Source organism: Pipistrellus hanaki, assembly GCF_964339955.1.
Source record: "Pipistrellus hanaki genome assembly, chromosome: 1".
Lineage (NCBI taxonomy): Eukaryota > Metazoa > Chordata > Mammalia > Chiroptera > Vespertilionidae > Pipistrellus > Pipistrellus hanaki.
Genome location: NC_140503.1, coordinates 93,860,521 through 93,884,865, shown reverse-complemented (window position 1 = coordinate 93,884,865; position 24,345 = coordinate 93,860,521). Strand labels below are relative to the sequence as shown.

Genomic DNA, 24,345 nt, shown 5'->3' with positions numbered 1-24,345 from the left:
TGGGTCCTATCTAGTCTGGGAATTGGTGATGTCAGGAAGGATTATGTATTCCTGAGTCCAAAATAAAATCAACCGAGGAACACTGACAAAATTTTTTCTCTCTCACTTATTCTCCTATAAAGGTTGGTCTGTCTTCCTTGCAGAAGGATTGCAGAAATACAACACTGACCCTTTCAGCAGTTATTGCAGTCCAACAGCAGAGGAAAGAGGTTGTTAGCAAGGATAATTTGCCCTCTACAAACCCACTAGCTGGCGATTAACAATCAGTGCAGTAGGGCTCCATTACCCAGTGCTGTGTGGAAACTAAGGACTCTAGAAACACCTTAAATCAGCCAAGATGAGAAAAATCTGAGGCAGAACTTAAATACAATATTTCCCCCAGAGAACATAGTGCATGCTTCATTGTTGGAGAAAGCCTGGTAAAAGTGTTCAGCTGGTGAGCAAGAAAGAAGACAGACATTTTCTGCCCAGGGACCCCCGGAGGAGCCCTTCAAGAGGCAGGTGGGAGGGAGGGAGGATGGGGGTTTCAGCCTGAGGACAGGCCCTGTTTGAATGCAGGACCTGGTGGCTTTATTTAACAGATTGGGTCCAGTCTGGGAAATGCACACTCAGCAGGGAAAGGGGAAGAAAGATCAGCGGTAGTTTTTCTTTCTTTCTTTCTTTCTTTCTTTCTTTCTTTCTTTCTTTCTTTCTTTCTTTCTTTCTTTCTTTCTTTCTTTCTTTCTTTCTTTCTTTCTTTCTTTCTTTCTCTCTCTCTCTCTCTCTCTCTCTCTCTCTCTCTCTCTCTCTCTCTCTCTCTCTCTCTCTCTCTCTCTCTCTCTCTCTCTCTCTCTCTCTCTCTCTCTCTCTCTCTCTCTCTCTCTCTCTCTCTCTCTCTCTCTCTCTCTCTCTCCCTCCCTCCCTCCTTTCCTTTTTTTATTGTCTAAAGTTTTACATGTCTCCTTTTCCCCCATTGACTCCTCCCCGCCCCCCACCCCCAGCCATTCCCACCCGGGCCAAGCCCCCACCGCCCCAAAGTTTGTGTCCATTGGTTATGCTAATATGTATGCATACATCTCCTTTGGTTGAGGTAGTTTTCTAACACTACACAGCTCAGGTCTTTGGCTTGTGTCCCCTCGCTCACCTCGCCCAGGAATGAAACCCAGCTCCTGGAACAAGCGGCCTGAGTCCTGTGACTCCAGGACGCCCCGGCCACAGCACCCGCCTGGTTCCTGGATCTACCAATCTACCAGGTTTTGATTGGTGCCTCTGCCTCCCAGCCTCGGGCTGAGTAGATCGGAGGCACCTCAAATATGCTTGTGCCACTCGCCTTGTGACACAGCGGAGGACTGGTGGGGCTGCACTCCGCTGTAGAGGTTATAGAGGTTTAAGGATAGGCACCGGGGTTCCTTCTGCAGCACTTCCTCCCCGGGGACTGCTCTGGGCGCGGCTGGCGCCCCCTCCTCACCTCCTGCCCGCCCTCCGCGCTCCGAGGCCTGGGGAAAGGGGGAGGGGGGGGTGTGGGTCTGCACCAGGCCTCTGACGCTCAGCCCTGGCATTGGACTCCCAGCCTCTCCCGCCACCTTCCCTCCCCGCTCCAGTGAACTGGGAAAGCTGGCAGGCAAACCTAGGGGATAAGGAAGGAAAGCTAGACCCTGGAGTAGGAGGGTAGGAGGGGGAGGAAGGAGGGAGAGGGAGAGGGAGAGGGAGAAGGAGAGGGAGAGGGAGAGAGACAGAGTAGGGTGCACCCTGGGGGCACGCATCACCCCGCCCATCCTGGGCTCTCTGAGCGCCAAGTCCCAGCCCAGGGCCCAGGAGTCTGGAGCTCCCTTTCTCCTGTCCAGCCCCTAGTCCTTCCTCCAAAACCTTTGGCCAGAGTCTGCTTGCCAACATTCCCAATCGCCTTTGCCAGCTCCTTGCACCAGGTTAGGAATAAGGCTCTGCTTTCGCGTGGGCACATACACGCCGGTTCCCCGGAGGTTAGTGATCGGCACCCCTTCCCCAGGAGGGGACCGCGGGCATTGACCCACTCCGGGACCTAATCAGTGGACAAAGCCAGCTTATTTCCTGTAATATCCTTGCCATTCATGGCCTCAGAGGCCTTCTGCGGCGGTTCTGGGAAAGCCTGGGCGAAGGAACAGGAGGCGGCGGCCGGGGAAGCGAACGTGGGCGGGAGCTAGAGGGCCACGCGGGGTGACCGAGGCCTGAGTCCCGGGAAGAACGCCGTTAGGACCCTGACAGGAGCAAACCCTCCCCCGCTGCCACTGACCCCCTCCCGTGGGGTGCACAAAACCGGGGCCCCGGACCTCTTATTTCCAAGCCCCGAACGCCTGGGCTCCGAGACGAGAGGGTGGGCGGGGGCGGGAGACAGCTCCCCTTTCCCCCAGCTGGCACCCCGCCGCCCCGGCACCCCGCCGGCCCGGAGGAGCGGACACCGTCTCCGGGCGGCCCGGTGAAGCGGGCACCCTGCGCACCAAAAGCGGGGCCGGGAGGCGGGTCTGGCGCGGCTGCCAGTGGCACCGACACGGCCGCCCCCGCCCGGCGCTGGGGGGACTTCAGCTGCGCTGGATCCCGGTCCCGCAGTCCCGGCCCGGGGCGTCCAGGGTGGCCCTTCAGCTCCAGCCACAGGTCTGGGAGGCGCCGCGGGGAGTGGCGGGGACTGGCTCCCGCTCCGCGCCCCGCAGACGCGGCGGGGATTCCGAGTTGGGGAAGCAGCCACCGCCCCCTGGCGCTCCGCGCTCCGCTCCGGGCGGCGGGAGCTGCAGACCCTCAGGGAGCTGCTCGCTGGGTCCCTGGGGTCGCGAGCAAGTGCGCCGACACCAGCAGGCCCGACCCCACCGCTGGCCCACCTTGATGCCCCCCTCCCCAAACACACAGGCCCCGAGGGCGGACCTAGCGCCTCCCCGCCTGGGAGATCCCGGCGGGGCCTCCGGGAGACACTGGGCAGAGGACGCGGAAAGCACTCGCAGGGAAACTTGTTCCTCCCTCTCCCCGCAGATAGACCGGCCAGTGCGGGGCAGGGGGCGGGGGGCGGGGGTGGGGGAAGGGCGCCTGGAGGGGAGGGGAGGGAGGAAGTGGTGGGGAGGGGAGGGAGGGGAGGGGGAAGGGAGGAGGCTGCAGTTGGTGAAACTCCTCTGCCTCCGCTCTTCTCATTGCTCGCTCCTCTCCTGCACGCAGACACCCGGACCTCCCCTGGGCGCCAGCTCCGGGCTCCACCGGGTCCAGAGACAAGCCGGATTTATTTTTCCTTTCTGGAAATTGGCTTTGGTGTGTGCTTCCCTCCCACGCACCCCCCGCCCCTCCCCCCTCGGAGACATGGCCCGGGCAGTGGCTCCTGGAAGAGGAACAAGTGTGGGAAAAGAGAGAGGAAGCCGAAGCTAAATGACAGGATGCAGGAGACTTGAGACACAAGAAGAGAAGCGTTGCTCTCGGAAGAAGTCCCTGCCTCACCGCTTTCCTTTCTCCAAGAGGCACTGGGGATCCTACAGCTCCGGGCGGACCTGAGAGCGCTGGATTGTTTAGATTCCCCCTTTGGCTCGGTTTTCCACGCCCGTTCTTGTTCTCCCGAACCTGCCCGGGACCGGCTGGGGAGAATGGAGCGGGGGCTGCTGCTCCTCGGCGCCGCGCTCGCGCTTGCCCTCGCCCAGGCCGGCGCTTTCCGCAACGGTAAGTGACAGGCGAGGCGCGGGAGGCGCCCGCTGGGCTCAGGCCACCGGTCCGCGGGCTGGGTTTCCCGCCCGCCCAGCTCCGAGTCCTGCAGCGCTGCTGGAACGAACCCGGAGGAGCCACCTCTTGGGCGAAGGAAACTTTTACCCAGGCTGAGAAATAAAGACATCAGATCGGTCGGTTTAGGGCAGGAATGTTTTAAGCCTTCTGGCTCCCTCCTGAAGTTTGTGGTCTGGCTATGGGGGTTTTCCTCTCTCTGCTGCAAGGCAGCTCTGCCTACCTTCCCAGATCAACACACCAATTACCTTAATAATGTTTCCTCCCAAAGGCAATTAGATGAGACATGCTTTCAAAAATCTAATGGCTGTTGAAAGTGAATGAAGGCTTTACCAGCACTCCCTAGTTCTCTTTAGCTTCCCTTAACCGTTTCCTCTGGTGGATGCCTCGGAGAGATAGCGGTTGGTTGGTTGATTGATGAAACTCCTTCTCCCGCCTTTGTAAACCGTCCCTAATCCGTCTGGAGCAGGAACAAAAGTTACGGTGTCAATACAGGAATCTAATGTACACAGTGTAAGGCACCGGGTATTTGAAAATCCCTAACCTAGCTGCAGCTTCCACTGAGCTTTGCAAGGACTCACTGTTGAGTAAATGGATCACTGTGCTGTGTTAAAAACAGTATCTTGTAACCTAAATAATGTGTTTTAATGTGTGATCTGGTTGTAGGCATGTTTCATTTACTCTGTGAAGTGAAATATATGAAATTATCTTTACAGTGATTCTTCAGCAATTATTATTAACTAATTATCAAATATTTACTCCTTGGGTGGTGAAGGCTGGGGCGGGGGGAGAGGGCAATGGGGGAAAAGGGGACATATATAATACTTTCAATAATAAAGATTATATATATATGTATATATGTATATATGTATATATGTATATATGTATATACACACTCTTGTTTGGTTTAGATTTCAATCAAAGTAATTAGAAGAAAAGCCCATCCATTACTTACTGTGGTATATTGTTTTAATAAGAGACCACAAGTGGAGGGTGTTCAGACCAGGAGGGATTTAAATCCCGTCTTTATGATGGAAGTTAATCTTTCTAATATTCTTTTTGGAGGTTTTGTGATTGAAGCTATAAATTCCATCCCCACAGCTACTAAGTAGTGTTCTGAAAGATAGGCTTGGGAACAAAACATGCACACACACACATCTGCAAATGCAGAGTTCAATTTAATACTGAACCTGAGGTCGTGGCATATTTTTATAATTGGCAGGTGATAAAATAACATTCTCCTCCAATTGAAAGAGCTCAGGTGGTTAGAGTTTAGAAATTACAGAAACTCACCCTCCCCAACTCCTGAGATTAAATCAGTAGTGATATTCACAGGATGGATTTGAAACCTAATGCAAATAGCTTTCAGACTTGAGGTTGTGACCTATCTCTCTCTCCAGGGTGTCCCCCCCAAATAATGTACACACACTTTAACAGCTGATAGTTCAATTTTGAAAATGAAATGCATTTTAATAAGCACTGCCTTTATAATTATTCAAAATCTGTGCATTTTTTGGGGGGGATACCTAATATATTATATATATTCTTTTCTTTTCTTAGCAGAAATCTGGGGAATCTAAGAACCTGAGCTTGATAAGTTAAAGCCATGTTGCTGTGCTTGTAGTGACCACAACTTCAGTAGCTCAGCAGACCTCTTAAAGCCATGTCCACCTCCTGTGAGTCCCAGTGTCTGCTAAATTAATTCATTAGCCTTATTTAGGACTAATGATTCAGAGTCATTAGAATTGCTCTTTCTTAATCAACTGCTAGCAACTGCTAGAGAGATTGAACAGAGCCAGGGAGTCTAGCAGTCCACATTATCTTATTACACTGTCACTTTCTCAGAAGTCACAGATTAAAGAGCTCTGGTGTGGTACTGAGGCCACCTAAATGTCTTCTGCAGTGACTCTGTCGAGTGACTAGAAGCAGTGCTGTTTTATTTCACTCCTCTAACAGATACCAGACTATGCCATGATATCCATACAGAGCTGGAGGAGACTAATGAGATAGGGTCACTTTCCAAGATTGTTCCCCCCCCCACACACACACACACATTTAAAATAAAGCAAGAGCCTGAATAGAATCGCACAACAACGTCCAATATGATCATTAGCTGAGATTCTGAACTCCAGTTGCAACATCATTTCTTCTGGGCAAATCTTAAGCTTTTAAAAGCCAAGGCAGAGGAAACCAGTGTGCCATACCTAGTCTAAGAAACATAGAAACATCTAGCAATTGAGAAAAACAATGTAATTTATATTGTCTTCTTTTTAATTTATGGGAAATGATTTCTGTAATGCATGTAGCTTTATGCATTTTTGATGTGCACTTCATCTTTCATTTCCATTTGACCTGGTTTTCCTGTAATAAAATTCTGTAGACTTGTAAATTCATGCTGAGAGCAAAGAATGCTATTCTCTTTCCACAGAGAAACAATTTATTAGATGCAATATTAAAATCTATATATACCATTATTGAAAATTTGTGATTGATAGGCTTATATGTTTCACTGCTTTCATACCTGTTCCTCTTTCACTGAATTTTTATTGCTCAAAATTAAGCATCAATAAATGTGGATGCATTTCAGGCTGAATATGAAACCCATCATAAAAAGTGACAATGAGAATCTATGCTGAACAAGAAATCAGCCTGGAGACTGTTTTATTTAATTATGAATCATTTCAGCATTTGGGTGTTTTTGGTTTTTTTTACAAGGGAGTCTCAAAAAGAGTTAGTTAGCTCACCTTTCCCAGAATGTGAAAATGGGGCTTACCATATGTATTATCAGACAGATCTTAGTATGGTGGATATTTTCAACATGTAGATAATTGGAATTATTTTTCTTCTGCCCTATTATTTTGATCTGGTCTCCCAGCCCCAGCAACTTTACATGGAGAAATAAGAGTAGAATTATTTCTGCTTCACCAAATAGACTGTTCTGTGTTAATCTGAATGGAGCAGAGATAACACACAATCATGTAGATTTACGGGCAGATAGAACAACAGAAAAGGTTTGTCTTGGAAACCAATCCACACTGACCAATGACACAGACCAAGCTTATCGTCAAAAGCTACAGAAGGGTTCCAATAGCATTATGTAGTCACCTTCCACGCAGAAGCTCCCTGGGGACCCTGTTAACATCCATTGAGGGGACTTAATTTTTTTTTTTTTTTTTTTTTTTTTTTTAGTGCTAGAAGACCTTTTTCTCCGGACAGAAGTTTGTGGCGGGGTGGGGGGGGGGGGGGGGTTGGGGGGATCCAGTCATTTTAGATCTCAGTTCACTTTCCTCCTGATCCAACCTTCCCTGGGATCAAAGAGCATTCCTTGTGGGGTGTTACTATCTGTATATGAGCCACCTGAAGGACCAGCTGGGACCTGTTAGAGTTCTCCATAGGAAGTTATGGGATGCTCAATAGCTGGTAATTTACATACAATGCGAGAATATCTAACTTGTTGTCTGGAAAAGATCTACTAAAATGTTATTTTTATTACAGATAAATGTGGCAATACTATAAAAATTGAAAACCCCGGGTACCTTACATCTCCTGGTTATCCTCATTCTTATCATCCAAGTGAAAAATGTGAATGGTTGATTCAGGCTCCAGAACCATACCAGAGAATTATGATCAACTTCAACCCTCACTTTGACTTGGAGGACCGAGACTGCAAGTAAGTGAGAACATTATTTGAACGGGGCACCACAGCACCATCTAGTGGTCGCGATGTCTAACGGGGTCAGTCTGTGTGTACAATCTGGGATATAAATGGATCCAGGAGTCTAGGCCAGATAACATGTCAGTGGGTATGGAAATTAAATTATGTTAAGTGATTTCTGAGTTCGCCAAACTAGGAAGATTATATTTAAGTGTACAATCACTCGTATTATTTTTCCTGTTAACACTTTTGGTTTTGAAACGCTTTTAAGAAATTTATATACATGTGTTTTCCCTCAAACCCCACCCAGAAAGGAGAACTAGAAACCCAAACTTTCATTTGAGTTTTTATTAAATATTGGGAGTTACTAACATTTGTGGTAAATGTTGAAAGGCAGTAATATTGGATATTTGTGTAACAAATCTGTAGCATATTTTGTAATTTAAGAACTCTATCTTATTGGCATGACAAAAGAAAATTGTCATTGAAAATAAAAGGAATATAGGATAAGTTAGATAAGGGAATTTTTATAGTAGATAAACAATTGCAAGTTTCTTATTGACCATGAGTAAAATAATTATTAATGCACATTGAGTAAAAGGAGACTCAAATATGAATCGTATTTCATCCATCTGCTTTAGTTTTGCTATCTCCTTCTATTGTTAAGTTACTAAGCATTGTTAAGTTATTGTGCCAGATTTCATTATTATGAAAACATTCACACTATAAAGAGAGTCTAAATTATATTTCCCCACTTTATGTGAACAAGCTGGTGTTCAGTTTCCCACAATATGGAGGGGAAGTGTTGACATTGCAGGCAGCAGTCCGCAAAGATCCAGATTTACTCTTCTCTCTGGACAGCCTACAGAACCCCATCTCTGTTTTGTCCACATCATCTCACTCTGCCCTACTGCTTATAGTGTATTCTCCAGAGATTTGAACCTGGATATTGCTTTTTAATGAAGTTTAGACATATAAATAGTTTGAACAAAGGAAAACAAACAGTTAAATCTGAATTCTAAAGTGTCTCTCAGGAATATGTTTCCCAAGTTTTAAAATGGGTCAGTTTGATATCATTGTATACAATATATTTAGATTACTACTTTCACTGGATATCAACATTATTATATAGGCATACTCATTATTAAAACTATTCTATTTGAAAACACATAACCCTTTTAGGAAAGAACAAAATAATATTAAAATACCTCTCCTCCCCCCCTTGTAATAAGTCCTCAACAGCATATTGAGTTGGTGAAGTAAACTAATTTTTCATGGGCAGGGTATCAACTTCATCTGGTTAACTAGAATGTTAATTCAATATTCTAGCATACAGAATTAGCAATTCATGTACTGTTGATCAATTTCCAAGTAATCAGCATACACTACAGTACAATAGAATTATGCTGATTCTAATTTAATCTTTGTCCTGTGATTCAGAAGTGCTTCAGGATATTAAATTGACTTTTTAAATCTTGTGTGAAAGTTGTCATTAATAGAGTATTACAGTGACTGCTAAGAAACAGAGTTTATTGTATTTTGGAGGGGAGTCAGTATTCTGTACAGTGAGTTTTACATTGTCAATCACCGAGATAGCCTAGAGACTTGTTTCTATTTTATTTTAGTTTTTTGACAATTGTTAAAATGCTATAGGACATGTTTTTAAGAAACTCTGATAAAACATATTCAAGAAATATTTCCCAAAATAAGGTGCTATTAAATTTTAGTAAACTCACATTTACTAATTTCTGATCTGAAAATTATTACCATGTATATGTGTAATATAGTAGTTAAAGAATTCAGAATAGTCAGTGGTTATTAGCTGTGATATGCTGGTAAATGTTTGACAATTTCTGCAGTATAAATACTCACTCCATGGCCAATTTTAGACTACCCTTGTGATATTACTGTGCACAGAGCTACAAAGAGATGTGCATAGTTGGTTCTTGTGAGCTGGTGCAAGCCAGCTCCAGGACACAACTGGAGTGGAAATGTAAGAAAGGGAAGCTAGTTGAGTGCGTTAATACACATAAAGTGCTTACAGCAGAGTCTGGCACACAGTAAGCCTTAAATAAATATTTGCCATACCATGGTATGAGGTAGGATATGGTGGGATTTTAGTTTTCTTTTTTTAAGATGAGAAGAAAATGGGTAATTGTATTTTCTAGGGAGAGACAATTTTAGTGATGTTAGCAAAACATGAACTGATGTGGCCAAGAATATTGTTTCAGTAATTATGATTGTGATTTTTTTTTAATGTTAGAGTAAGGTTATTTCTTAATTATAATAACTGAAAGTTTGTTCTCATGAAGGTGCCATTTTCTAGCCAGTCTTGGAAGTCTATTTGTAGCCTGGTGAAGTCAGTGAACATTGTGGCATGGAAAGTATCTTTGTGCCTTGTTTTGAAGTATTGTTATATGATCATTTTATCAATGAAAAATCAAAAAATAATATTGAAAGACCAACTTAAGACATTATAGTTACTATGTCTCCAGGTTGCTCCACATGGTTACTAGTTATTGTTGAAGGTCATAGTTGAAATTCTACAAATGAGGCAGAATATTTACCTCCTTTTGAAAAGGCTGTGAGAAGCTTTAAATTTTGTGGGGAGAGAAGGGAAAGGTGATAGAATTTCCTACAAAACATGGAAACTACCAGAAACTCTTGAAACAACAAATTTATAAAATTCAAAAGTTTATGGTAAATGCACAAAAACATAGCTTTTGGTTCTGGTGGATTTTGTTTTTATAATTTATATTAGGCTACTTCCAAAATTGTATTTGAAATGGTACAAAACTAGTTATAATAAATCACATCAGAGGTCTTTTGGTCAGTATTCTTGGTAAGAGAAAACTGTTGTCTTGAGATATTTAATCTTTCCATTTCTCACCTATACTATATGTACTTGTACCAATGTCATAAGGTTACTATAGTGGATAATGAGATAATAGATTATGAGAGCCCTTTGAAAGCTAAAAGCTCCCCTCAAAAGAAGTTATCATTAAAAAATATATTTTTTATTGATTTCAGAGAGGAAGGAAGAGGAAGAGATAGATAGAAACATCAATGATGAGAGAAAGCTCCCCACTTGCCACTGCAGATCAAGCCCAAAACCCAGGCATGTGCCCTTGACCAGAATTGAACCAGGGACCCTTCATTCCACAGGCCCACTGAGCCAAACCAGCTAGGGCAAGACATTACCATTTTTTTTATAATATCTTTACAACTTAGTGATTGTTACAACATTTGGAAATATAAAATTAAGCATATGTCTAACTAAATATATTGATCCAGTAATGGGATGATCATGTAATACACCCCACATTTTCTTTTGATACTATCAGTATTTGTATAGTCAACTTTCACCATGTGAAAGCTCAAGAAATAAATTCCCAAGTGCATTTGCTTATTGAGAAACATCCTTGAGAGCCAAGTAAACAATTATTTTTTTGTAAGGTATAGAGGTGGATAAGTAATAAAATAGATTAGTTATGGTAAACCAAATTTTCATTTAAATTTTACTGTTTTTTGTGTTTAAATAAACTACTTCATAATTTTAACAATATACTGTATGACTTATTTATCACAACTTTTCATGTGTAAACACCAAGACTGACCCAATACAAAAGTGCCTATGGGGCAAGGGAGGGGAAGGGGGTTGTTGGAGGTTGTTGTTTCCTTAGGGTAAATTAGTGTGCAGGTTGTGCTTATTGGTTTTAAAAAGCAACAGCCTATGTTTATGCCACCACTGAATCAGTTTTCATTACAAATAAGCAGTCAAAACACAGAATAAAGTATTATAACTTGCTGAATTCTTTTATTGAACAAGGGGCATTGATCAATCATTCAGCAGAGCTTAAGTAGAACATATTCCTAAAAGGCTCACTTTGTGCTAAGAGTTCTGGCTAGGTTCGCCTGCTTTTATTGTTATGTTGACGTTGAGGAGGCTAGAGAATGTTCTGAGAGGAGAAGGTGTTAAGGAAATGGAAGGAACGATGAGTTCTCTTTTTGGCACCAGAGAACGCTCCATGTTGTGAAGTGTGGTGCCACAGACATCTTGAATCTCATAAAACTTTATATCTGCATAATAAACAAGAATGTCATTGATATGATAGAATTTATGGAACCTTTCCAGTTTCCCAGCAAGGCAACCTATCAGCATGATAATTTATAATGGTTGTGACAAATACTGCTGAGTAAAGAGGTGTGTGGTTACATTCAGATCCAATGTCGTCATCTGGGGAGCAATAAAAATTTCACAGGCATTGGGTTAAAAACATTAAGAAAATTAATGTGAAGCTCCTGAAAAGAGTCTAAAAAGGTGACAGTGCTGGGGGAGAAAGCCTGGTAGTGGTCTTCTTACTCACAAGTTCCTGACTTTAGTGACTGTTTGTCAGGGCTGTTTTGTGGGGTTTTTACTAGAACACAAGGCTAGCATGCAGAGATAAACAATTCGCTGAGTTCTGTCTAGAATTTAAATCTCTCTGTGTAACCAATAATATGTGTCTTTTTTCTAACTTAATATAATCAAAGGAAGATTTCACTCTAGTAACTTCATATAAAGTTTAATTACAATAAACATAATTAACTAGATGAATTTCAAGTTTGGGAATTGTTTATATCATTAATTGTTTCTTTAATGATACTTTTAAAAGTACTTACATTATTATAAACTTTGAAACACTGCTCATTTCATTTATTATAATAGAATGTAAACTCACTGAATAAAAATAAATCTGCCATTTGTTTCTTGAATCTGATTATTTCTACAAATTTAATTATATAATGGCATATTATTCATTTGTTGGCAATTTGGGAAATATAGGTTCTATTTTATGGTTTCCTTAAGTAATATTTTTTTGTTTTGGTTTTATTCACTTTGTTTAGCATGAATTGTTACAATAGTTTTGTTTTTTAAAAGATTCATTAAAATATTATTTATCTTGATTTATGAGTTCTTTGGCTTTTTGTATCTAAGGCAAGTGCCTCACTGTAGTCCCATTCTTGTGTTTTGGAGCATCATTTAGACCAAAACAAAGACCTTGTTTTATGGAAAAGAGTGATATTTTGTGCTAAAAAATACCTCTCCAGTTTCTATATGTAACATAGAAGTATATGTACTTTTAATTACAATATAATCTATATCTAGAAAAATACACAAAGTATAAAATTTGGTAAAATTTTCAATGCTACCACATTCATATAACCAACCCAGAGTAAAAATTCCCAATTTGCTAGAAAAAGCCCCTACGTTCACTTTCAGTCACTAACCTTTGGCCTCAAGGGCATCTGCTCTCCTGACTTGTACAATTCGATTTTTATAAATTTCAAAATCAGACAGAACAGTCTATTTGTACTACTCTTTCACTATAGTGAAATTTTGTGAAATTCAGATTAAAAATGTACACTGTTCTCTACCTAATAAAAAAACAACAACCAGAGTCCTGAGCTTTTTTCAATTTTTTCAGTGACTACTGTAGAAATATTTTGTATTTGTTGCATATATTATGATTTGTAAAAATGGATACAAAATTTTCAGTCTGGAGCCTACTTTATTTGCAAGGCAAATTCTGAAAAATCTTTTTGGTTTATTTTTTCTCATCTCTTTCTTGCTGGTTTTGATTTCAAGTAACTTTACAATATGAGCAATGTGAGCGGCACTACCACCACCAGCTCAATTCAATTATGAAAGCATAGAATGTGTAGGATTGAACCCTTCTCAGAACAACTGCTGACCCGCCTGCAGCATCCTTAGTTACTACTCACTCAGGCAGGTAATTATCTACTTTTTTCCTTTTGATTTTCCCCCATTAGCACTGATTTTATTTGGGACAGAACCCCATGTGTTTAATAAAATTATTATTTTTTATTATTTGTTACTATAGACAATCACATTTGGTCATAATGAATTGAGTATTGCAAGGTTGTTTTTGTGCTCAGTCTTACTATCATCCAAAAGACAAAAAGCAACCTTTATGAGAAGCTAAAAGGAAGGTTAGTTCAAATCTTATCAGATTGAATCAACATGTGCATGGCATTTCCAGATTTTGTTTTGGGGAGTAGGCACTTAAAATTTGATCCAAGTGAGACATATGCTTCAGCCAGCATGCATATTCTCAGCTCCTTTCTTTCCAGCATAAAATGTGATAGTTGCCTGCATGCTGACATATGTGCGTGTGTGTAAAGGAGGCTACAGAATAAACTTAACTAATTGACGTTGTAGTATTCATCAAGGCTGATGATTAAGCCTAAAGAAGAACAAGAGACAAGATTAGTGTTCAGATCAGGTTCCAAATGCCTCATAAGTGGGTGTTTGTAATCAATCCTGATTGTAGTAGTCAGTGACTTGGCATAACAGCACCTCAAAAGAAGATTTTCCTCCTAGTCTCTGATTGACTGAACTGTATCTATGTCATTTAGGGGTGGCATGATGATATTACTCTCAGGCTGACTGTGAAGCATGCCACACACATGCCTACTTATGTTGGCATCATTTAGTCTTAGGATGGAACTACATTCATTCAGAACTCTAAATTCTGCAGAAGAGCAGGGAGAGAAAAATATATTTTGGCTACTGTCCACTCAGTTGCTTTGTAATGTGGTTTTCTCCTCATCAAGCCAAGGTCTATTGTGCACATATCTTATATTTTACTTGATCAGCATGTTTTATCTCCTTTAACTTAAATAATCTATGGAAAGTTTAGAACGGAGTGATTACAGCTGGTTCTGTCAGGACCTCACTATTTGCTACCAAGTTATTGGTTAAGCACTATGTTCTAGTACATGGTTTTACTTATTTTTCCTATCGTCCCCATCTTACTGAGGCTTAGAAAGAATCTATTAACTGAGCCCACAAGCTCAGCTGCTGCACCAAATATCTTTCTACTTTTGTGACTGAAGGGGCTTGGATTATGTCTTGAATGAGAAAATTTTTATGAAATTTTGTCAATTAACTTTTTATTCAGGCAGCCATTTTCTTCTATCAAAAATCGCACACAAAACTTTAAATATACACCAACTAATTCCAAGTAAGGATTTAATTTTTAAGTGCTCAGTTCAAATTAAGTAAGCTCTGGTGAAAATTGTGCAAGGAAACTCCTAAAGAATGGGTGGTTTCCACTCTGTCGAAATTTGCTTAATTAAGGAATGGCATCCTAGGGGAAAATACCTGAATTCTGGCCCTTTTTGTATACAATAACGAGGCAGCATATGGGCTGAACTTATACAATCCAAAGGATACGTGAGATCCCAGCTGCATCCAGTGCTTCCTCACTGGCCTGGAACTAGTCTCTTCTAGGTCATGCTCAGGCAAATAGCCACAAAGATGCTGTCTTCCCCAGTTCCCCTATTTGGAACATGTTGATACAGCCTTTGTATTTACCACTGGTGACTCAGTATGTAAGGGTTAAAGAGAAAATGTTTGCTCAGGCACTGGGTTCCTGTGAGAAATAGAAGAGTGTTTTTTGAGAAGAAACAGATGCTTCAGAGTATTTTGTTTTTATCTGGTCACATTCTTGTATAATCAGTCAGCTAAGTTGGATGTAATGGCTTGTTGCTTCTGTGATGTCTGGCATGTCATAGAGAGATCAGCCAGTCCTGGGATGAAATAGGATCTAAATCTCTCCTTTTTCAAGTTCTTAAATTTCTCTAGAATAGGCAGAAGTGGCAAATGCCAATTAGTGTTGTCACGATTCCAACTCCTTATCAACTCCCCAACCAATGGATGCTTCTAGCAGGGCAGCTGTTGTATAAGATGTAAGGTATTAATGAAATGGCATGGGAAAAAGTAAGATGTCGTCCAAATCTGAGTCATAGATATGACTTTAACAAAATTAAAAACACAAAATTCCCAAATTAAAGAAAAAGAGAACACACTTTGACTCAAAGAAAATGAAGGACACAAAGTCCCATATGCTTGGTAGTACAGGTTGATTTTGTCTGATTTGGGATTGATTATGTTATTTTTTAAATGTAATGACACCTGGCTCAATCAGGCCACCTTTTAACCTTTTATCTTGGTTAATACTTATCAGCTCATTCTTAATAACTTGAGAAAATGGACATTTATTTGTTAACAAATTTGGACATTGAAAATAAGATTGCATTTTTAATTTCTGAATCAATCCACTCTTTTGAAAAAATGGGAGCCAATACAAATAATGAATCTTCATTAATTGATGCTATTTGCACCTCTGTTCTAACTCCAGTGTGTTTAGGTTCTTCCTTCTAATGGTATAGTAAGGGTTTGTCTTCCCATGGGTGGCAAAGTCTAGGAAGATAGAAACCATATCTTACAAATGTCTACCATCCACAATTCAAAAGAATGCTTTAAATATAATAGACACCAGTTTAATTGAACTGCACAGCTTATAATTTTATTGAACTTGAAATCTGATGAAGATTAGAAGAGGGATGGGGGAAGATAGTATTTCCCTGAGTAAGGTCTATGGTTCACAGTCAACAACATGGAGAATGCATAGTGAAATTAGGTGAAGGCCAGTGAATGGGGCAATTTAGATAACTACTCAAGTCCTTTTAGCAAGGACTTCTGACAGCCTGGATATGGACATTTCCCAGTCCCCAACCACCTGGTCAGAGGCATCAGAACTGGAATTTTGGAGGCTCTGACTATCAGGGGCACAGGCAAGGATCGTAGATCGGCTGGTGAGTGACAGAGCAGGGGGAGTAGGCTCTGCCACACAAATCACCTGCCCTCCCTCCACTGTGCATGTTTGGAATGGATTTCAGCCTGGCCTTTATTGGAACCAAAACTGTCCTAGCAGCTTCTTCACTTTATGAGAGGTAGCACGTAGTTTTATTTTTCAATGAAGGTTATTGACACCAGTTGAAGGGAATTTTGAATTTAGCACTAATTAGAATTTTTCTTTTTTTTCTCCAATGATAATGTTTTGCATTTACCTTATCCTTTATTCCAGTGCCAATTTCTTTGTCCCTGGCTAGGGACATTATTGAATAATGGTTAGGATATATTGGATTAGTACTTTAAGACACATTCTCATTTTCCTCTTTGGCTCTTGTAGCATAATACCTAATGTGTGTTTGACTTCATTATCAGGGGCTGGGGATTTCTGATTATGTTAGAAGCTCCATGTGAAAAAGTATTCTGGTGAGAATTAGGGTTATAATTCTATTTCGGCCATTCATTCACATCTGTGAGATGAGACACAGGTTGAATGGGTTGGGTTGCAATCTATGAATGGCTTGATTATGGCACATTTAATACCATGGTTTTGACCATGTTAACCAGTGTGTCTCATTAAGATGTAACAACATAAGGGTCTGATGGAGGAATATGACCTAAATGCAGCTTTAATTCATCTTTTATGCTTCTCTTTCTGAAGGAAAAATAAAAGCTTTCTTTCCTCTACCTATCTCAAGGACAGTGTTGATGAAATAATGTAGGGAAGCATCTTATGACTACAAGAGCAACAAGTTAAATAAAGCCTAGGTATCACTATAACAGGAAGTGCACCAGCAGGTTTTGTTCCTTAAAATAAGTTCAGACAGTAAACAATAATATCTGCATCCTTAAGAGGAGCCACTGATAAATATTTCAAAGCTCAGCGCATATCCAGGACAGAGATGATATTTAATGCTCAGCATGTATTCAACCAACAAGAATTTCTAAATGTCTTTTATAGTTAGTTGCCTGGTTAAGTATGATTAAAATCCCAGGAAAGAAGCTATCTTGGTGTCCCAAACTTGTTAATAGCATTGATGGCTTCAAAAAATCATTATTTTCCCAAGTGTGCCTAAGAACTTTAAATATTTTCAGTACATTCAGACACAAAACCAGTCAGTATTTTAAGGCTAAAAAAAACCAATACCATCGTAATTAATACAGCAAGGATGCCAGTCTTTCCCAATAATTTAAGCCAAATAATTCCATTATATTAATGTTCAAGACAGAGGAAATTATGTGGATTTTGTAGTATAAATTCATAGAGAAGAGCAGCTGCGAAAATAAATGTTTTTAAATTGATGTTCCATCCCAATCTTATCCCTTTTCTTCTGTTTCTAGTTGCTCTGGGTCTTTTATCCCTCTGTCTCCTTCCCTCCTTTTTGCTTCTGACAGATTTTCTGCTAGTGAGGGGATTCTCAGTGGCTGCAATGAAGAGCTTGTCCACAGGAAGGCCCTCAAGACAGTGGCAGAGAAGAGATTACTTTTTTTTAACTTCTAAATTCATGAAAATTTGTTAATATGCAAAAATGATTTTATAGCAGATTCATCAGTCTTGGACTACAGCATTTATTGCCCCTTTATCTAATTAAACACAGAAGAGGTTACTTTTTTAATCCCTTCTCCAACCTCACCTTTATGATACAGTTGTATCTGCAGCCTCTCAAAGTACCCTCAGCTCTATTTTCATTTGAAATGTCTTTAGGTGTGTGTGTGCTGGGAGCTCCTGAAGAAGGGGCTTGCTTTTCCTTCTTGTGGGACCATGGTGGGCCTCTAGGGATCTAATAAGAATTCCTCTTTGGACTTTGTTATCCATCAACAAGTTTCTCTCTCTTTCTCTTTTCTATCAAGGGTATTGAACATGGTGTCTAGAACTTTCTTGCTAACTTCTTTTCAGCATAACTTTTTGCCTCCTGCAGATGACTGAAACTGCTTGCTCCAATGTTATACTCCAATCACCCTTCTAAGTCCCCAAACTATTGGCTTAACTTCTTCAACCTTTATAAAAGTCACACACATTTGGCTACTCTCCACTCATGGGAGCTTTACTCTTTCCTGCATCTTATCATCTTGTACCATGTTGATATCCTCCCCAGTTCTCTGATTACTTGTATTTTTGGCTAGTTTCTCTTTCTCCGCCTACCCTCAAACACAGGCATTTGATAAGGTTTTGCTTTACCCCGTGTCTTCTCCCTGAATTACATTTTGGATCTTAACCAGTTATCTTAGATAATAACCAAAATTCTGTCCAACCCTAGGTTTGACCTAAGTATTGGACTCAAACTTTTAAATTCTTTCTGAATGATGTTGACTGCCTGGATAATAAACCATTGTTATGAATGAAAAATCAAATTGCACTCCTTCCTTTAAAATGACTTCTGCATTTATTATTTTTATTGTTGATTGCTTCCTTTTCTATTTATTTAAACTTGAAATTCTGGATCACCTCCTGATTCTTTCATATATATATATAAAATTTATTTTAGAGGGTAGGCTCGGGGAGAGATAGATAGAAACATCAATGATGAGAGATAATCATTGACTGGCTGCCTCCTGTACACCCACACTGGGCATGTAGACTACAATTCAGGCATGTGCCCTGACTGGGAATCAAACCATGACCTTTTGGCTTTTACTTAGATCTATGCTGAATCACCAAGTTATGCTGGCCGGGCTCCTGATTCCTTTCTGTCCTTCAAATCTACTTGGTTTAACGGTCTCTAAATTACATATCTATAATGTCCCTTACATCTATCTTCTCTGTTAGATTTCTATTGCTACCACTCAAATTCTGACTTTGTAACTTATCCTTGCTGCAGTTGCATTAGCCTAAACTACCTTCCCTCATTTCTCCTCTGCTTAAAAACATTTAAAGTTCCCCCTTTTCCTTGCTTCTCCCTATTCTTCTCAACCTTCCTCCATGTAGCTCCCACCTGTTCTCTGCCCTATCTCCTATATATCCTACCAGAATATCCTTGTGGTTCTTCAGAATCATCCTTGCTCTCTTATTTCATGCCTAGTTGAAGGGTGTTTCCTTGTCTAAACATTGCACATCATCCTTGTTTTTTCCTGAAGTTATGCTTCCTTCATAAAGCCATTCCTGACAACCAACTTCCAATTAATGTGGTTTCTTTTTTTCTGTCTTCTGACACCTTCAAGAACTGTGTCTGTGCATCATTCATGCTCCTGAATTACTTTGTAATCATTGGTTCTCACCCTACTAGTTCCTCAGGTTCTTAATAACAGAGACTGATAGGGTTTTCTAACACTTGCAGACCGATCAAAGTGCTTTGCCCAAAGTAGGTGCTTAATTAATATTTGCTAATTTGAACTGACCGACTGATATTTAACAGGTCTCCAGAGTGTTCATCTAGCACAGAAGTATCAAGTTAGCTTTTTAGGAAAAGTTGTAACTTAATCAGACAACAACAATGCACACATAAACTCATTTACATGGTATACCCTTCATTTCCCCTGGTAATGGAGTAAAGCCTACATTTTTTTCCTCTAAAAAATCTATCTTTTTAAAAACCTAGATTCCTACATGTAAGTAATTTCAGCTAAATATAAAAAAATATACAGAGGTGCTGCTACTTGACTCAAAGCTTTGCTTTCTGTTTTACATTCCTCTTCATATGCATTGTAGTTAGAGGCATAAAGTGTATTAACATTGTATGCATATGCTCTGATTGCTGAGTATTTTCTGACATCCCCCCAACTCTTAAGAGTTTATGTCAAAACTCTTTAAACTTTACCTATTGTATGTTCATGTCTAGGCTTATATCCAAACCACCTTTAGTAAGTTTAACAGAAATCATTTAGAATCTTTTTCTGTTCTAGCTGGCATCCCGAATAAATGCACATGTGAACGTCACAGCAGGCTTGTTGGGGAAATTGGATAAGAGGAACTTCTTTATTAGAGAAATTAACATGGGATGTAGTTCTGAAGAATAGTATAAATATGTTAGTGCATATCACCCGGTAAATATCAGGCCCTGGGTCTCAGTTCAACCACATTAAGACACTACCTCAGAGAACTGTTAGATGAGCCAGCCCAGGTCATTGCAGTGGGGCATTTCTGAAATGGTCAATCAGGGGCTTCAGCTGCTCCCTTGGTTCACATCTTTGTCACCATAGCAACATTTTCTAAACATATCTTAAAGCTCCCTGTCACAAGAGCTAGTATCAACGCAAAAGGCGGAGACAAAGAAGTAGCAGGTGAGCAGCTGCCCCGAGTTTTTATATTTCTCACTAGTCCCTAGTGTTACCCTTTTGTATGGAGTTATCTGGAATATTTCAAAGTGTTTCTTTTATCTTTCCAATCTAAAATCCCATAGCACTCATTCTTTCTCACATCTCTATAGTTTGTTTGTAACCAGAAAACATAAGCCACTTGCTTGATCAACTCTTGTGTTTCTGGTTGGTAAAAGCCTTGCTGGTAGAGGCAAAAGTGCTACTGTTCAAGCCCTCAACTTATTCTACTTTGTGCTAAGTCTGTGTTGACCATAGTTTCCCCAGGAGACTTGCTTTCACAGGTGATGCCTCCAGGAACCCATCCTTATCCTGAGTTCTAGAAGCAAGCATCTCACCCTCTAAGTAGCTGAGTCTCTTTGGCCCTTCATTTCCTCATCTGTGAAATGAGAGGGGTGGCTCTGCACTTTCAATATCTTTGCCTTCAATATAACAGGATTCTGTTTGTGCAGGAGGAATCCTGTTGCCATAAAAGCAATTTCCAAAGATACTGTTTTGATCATTCAGCCTGACCCTGATTCAGGACCTTTCTCTGGCTTTGACAAGACAACCACCCAGCCCCTATTTTCTTTCTTTTTTTTTTTCCTGGATTCAAGTTACTCCAGCTTAGCCCAGACCTTCCTGCCTTTTGTAACACAGCCTTCCTCTCTTTTCTACTATTTTTTTCTTCAAGAAACATATTTTATACCAGTTTTACTGGCACACCCTTAAATTATATGACATTTTAGACTCTATTTTGGCAGCATTTATTCTAAGGAGTTATTCACTTTCTCACCTAGACCCCAATCTTACTACTGATACATATGTTTTATCTAATTAGTAATTTAGAAGAACTGGGAATGTGGTCCTCAGAAATTATTTATTGTTCTGCTGTTTTTGAGAATAAGACTTGCAGGCAGTGGAAATCTGTGTAGGAATGAGTTGTTTTTTTCTTGAAACTTGATGTATCACAAGCCTACTTCAAGATGTAAACAAACAGCAGTTGATAATCTACTCTGGGATTTGGTCAGTATCATAAAAATAGCTTTTACCTCATCTCTTTGTTCAACACATATTGTTAAAATTAGATTGTAAAGAATAGAAATTACATTGGAAAAATACGAAGGAATGACAACACTGATTTTGTATATAAATCTCACTCTTTATGTCTCAAAGGCAGTGTAAACTATGTAATTAGCTATAAATCTGTTTGTAAAACAGTCTCAAATTAAGGAGCTTATTCAGATGCCATTGTAAAAATAATTTTCTGAAATTGTGGTCTATCAACAGGAGATAAGATGGTATTTTGTTGTCACCTGCTGAGGCCCATTATGAATATTCTATTTCAGAAGAAAATCACACTGTAAATACAATGTTGAGATTCATTTATTCCCACAGTAGCATTTTTGCAAAGATACGGTTTCATAGTTTGACTTAGCATTGATAGCATGCTATCATTTCTAAGCTCTTTATAATCACTGGTTAATTCACAAGTCCTTGGGAAATTGTTTATCTGTACCTAACCCATTTTAGAATGAAATCACCAAAATGTATAAAGATATGCCAACTTGCCAAAGGCTAACCAGGGACAGAGATGTGATTAACACTTGCCGTTCATCCATACATGTCCTTTCCTTTGAACATCTGATGTGTTACCAATAAAGATTAAAGAGCACTATTAATGGTACTATTATAGACAGAAAACTTGGTTTCAAAAACAAATATGTCATTCAAGATTCAAATATGTCATTCAAGATTCAATAGAAATATCTATTGTTTATTCAGAAATAAACGATCATATTAATTGTATTTTTTTTTCCTGTTTTGTCCACCAGAGCTATGGATTGTTTTTGTTTGTTTATTTGGTTTGTTTTGTTAAAGCAAATCATCAATTGGTGGACTAATATCTAGTGTTATTTAGCTTATTTCCAGTATTAATTGAGAAATTTATAGTATTTCTAAACACAATAGTAAAAAGAGAACTTGAGCTGTCAACCCCCATTATTGTTATCATTACATCTTGACCTTGAGTTTTAAACTATTCATGTTTCTTATCAATGTTTTAAGGTTTGGTTTATATATTGATTATATAGGCCCTGAGATTAATGATGAGAATAAATTCACAGTTAAACATTCATTACAACATAAACTTAGAAAAAAATACACATGGTGATAAACTCAGAACTCACAACTTGGAACTTGGAGTAAATTCAGGCACCTTTCCAAAATATTGTTTATTTGGCCGGGACCGGTTTGGCTCAGTGGATAGAGCGTCGGCCTGTGGACTGAGGGGTCCCGGGTTCGATTCCGGTCAAGGGTATGTACCTTGGTTGCGGGCACATCCCCAGTGGGGGGCGTGCAGGAGGCAGCTGGTCGATGTTTCTCTCTCATTGACATTTCTGACTCTCTGTCCCTCTCAATTCCTCTCTGTGTAAAATCAATAAAATATATTTTTTTAAAAATATATTGTTTATTTGGACACAACAATTTTTCCTCTGAACACACTAGTTATTGCCTTCTGCCTCATTCATTCATTCATTCATTCATTCCTTATTTGTTCACTTATTCATTTAACAAGTATTTATTGACCACCTAGAATATGCCAATTACTATTTAGTGATAAGCAGTAAACTATTTAGACATCATACCCTGCCCACATGGTACTTATATCCTAGAAAGACATTGGTAAACATGAGAGATCTGCCACATCTGGAATGGTTTTTGTGCTCTCTCTGTGCCTTCCAGCTTGCCCATCCTTATTACCTTCACCTGCAGGTTTTAAGGCAGGTTCTCTTGCTTTAGACAAGATGCATATAAAAATAGTCTGGCTGAGGTGATTGTTTGCTAAGCATCAAGTCTGTTCCTGGTTGCCACTGCTCTCTGCTTATAACCCTCTCCTGGGGTTCCAGACTTTATGATTCAGCCCTCAGCTGAGCTACTCTTGTTTCCCTATGTCACTCAATCTCCAGCCCTGAATACTTTACTAGTGTTATTCTGCACAGCTGGTGCTCACTGTCTTGTTCTGACTTTAGATATTATCTTCTGGCCTATTATTACAGGTCTCAGTCAACCTCCTTTCACTCTGCAACAGGTCATGGGTGACTGGCTTCAGGAAACAGTACGGATGGACAGAGGGAACATGTGGCTTGTGAAGCATCCCAGAATGGCTGGGTTGCTTTAAAGCAGTGATTCCCAAAGTGGTCTATATCGACCCCCAGGGGTCTATGACAACCTGCAAGGGGTCTACGTCAGCGAAAAAAAAATTTGGGGGTCCATGAAATGAAAATGGGGGTCCACGATAGTGGATCTCAACATACACTGATAGTACCTATTTACTTACATCATATTATCTTATAATATAAAAACATATAAATTATTTATAAAAGTACCTATGAAGTAAAAAATTTATTATATATGTTTATAAAATTGTGTAAGTTGTAGGATAAAAACCTGCACATAATGATATACCAGTATCATCTTGTTACAAGCATACGCGCAGTAAACATTCTTGCCAATTTTTGTCTCAAAGCTTCGCGAACTTGCACGACTTGTTCAATTCGTCACTCTATAAATATGAATGTGAGAAAAATACGTTCATTCGTTTCCTGAATTTTGAATAGGAAAGTGCTGAGAAAATATTTAAAAATATATAAACTGGTAGTTTATCATACAAATTATAGTGAATCAGTGTTATTTTGTTTGAGAATGCCGGAGAAAAGTAGGTACATTATTTTTTATTAAATTTTAACACTAAACTTCACTACAGTTAGAAATTTACAAAAAAATCAATATCAGGTAAGTAGGGGGTCTACCCAAAACCGAAAACATGGCAAGGGGTCTACGGCACAAACAAGTTTGAGAACCTCTGCTTTAAAGTATATGTTTGCCAGAAGCCAGCTCAGCAGGATAGCTGTGGATAGTCTCTGGGTGATTCATATAAGTGGTGCCTCACACAACGAACTTAATTCGTTCCAGGAGCAAGTTTGTTATGCGAAAAGTTCGTTATGTGAAACGCGTTTTCCCATAACAATACATGTTAAAAAAAATAATTCGTTCT

The 24,345-nt window shown here is 40.0% G+C and overlaps 1 protein-coding gene across 2 annotated transcripts in view; it reads left to right on the top strand.

Annotated features, from left to right (window-relative positions):
• Positions 1-1,885: 1,885 nt before the first annotated feature.
• The window catches only part of NRP1 (neuropilin 1), a 160,124-nt gene continuing 137,664 nt past the window's right edge, over positions 1,886-24,345 (top strand). Inside the window, exons 1-3 of one of the 2 annotated variants that reach the window (XM_084875803.1) lie at positions 1,886-1,958; positions 3,157-3,645; positions 7,198-7,372. In XM_084875803.1, the coding sequence (XP_084731929.1) occupies positions 3,573-3,645; positions 7,198-7,372 (248 nt within the window). In that variant the 5' untranslated portion in view covers positions 1,886-1,958; positions 3,157-3,572. Of the gene's footprint in view, positions 1,959-3,070; positions 3,646-7,197; positions 7,373-24,345 lie in introns of those variants that run through there. The other variant, XM_084875804.1, reaches the window with a different exon arrangement.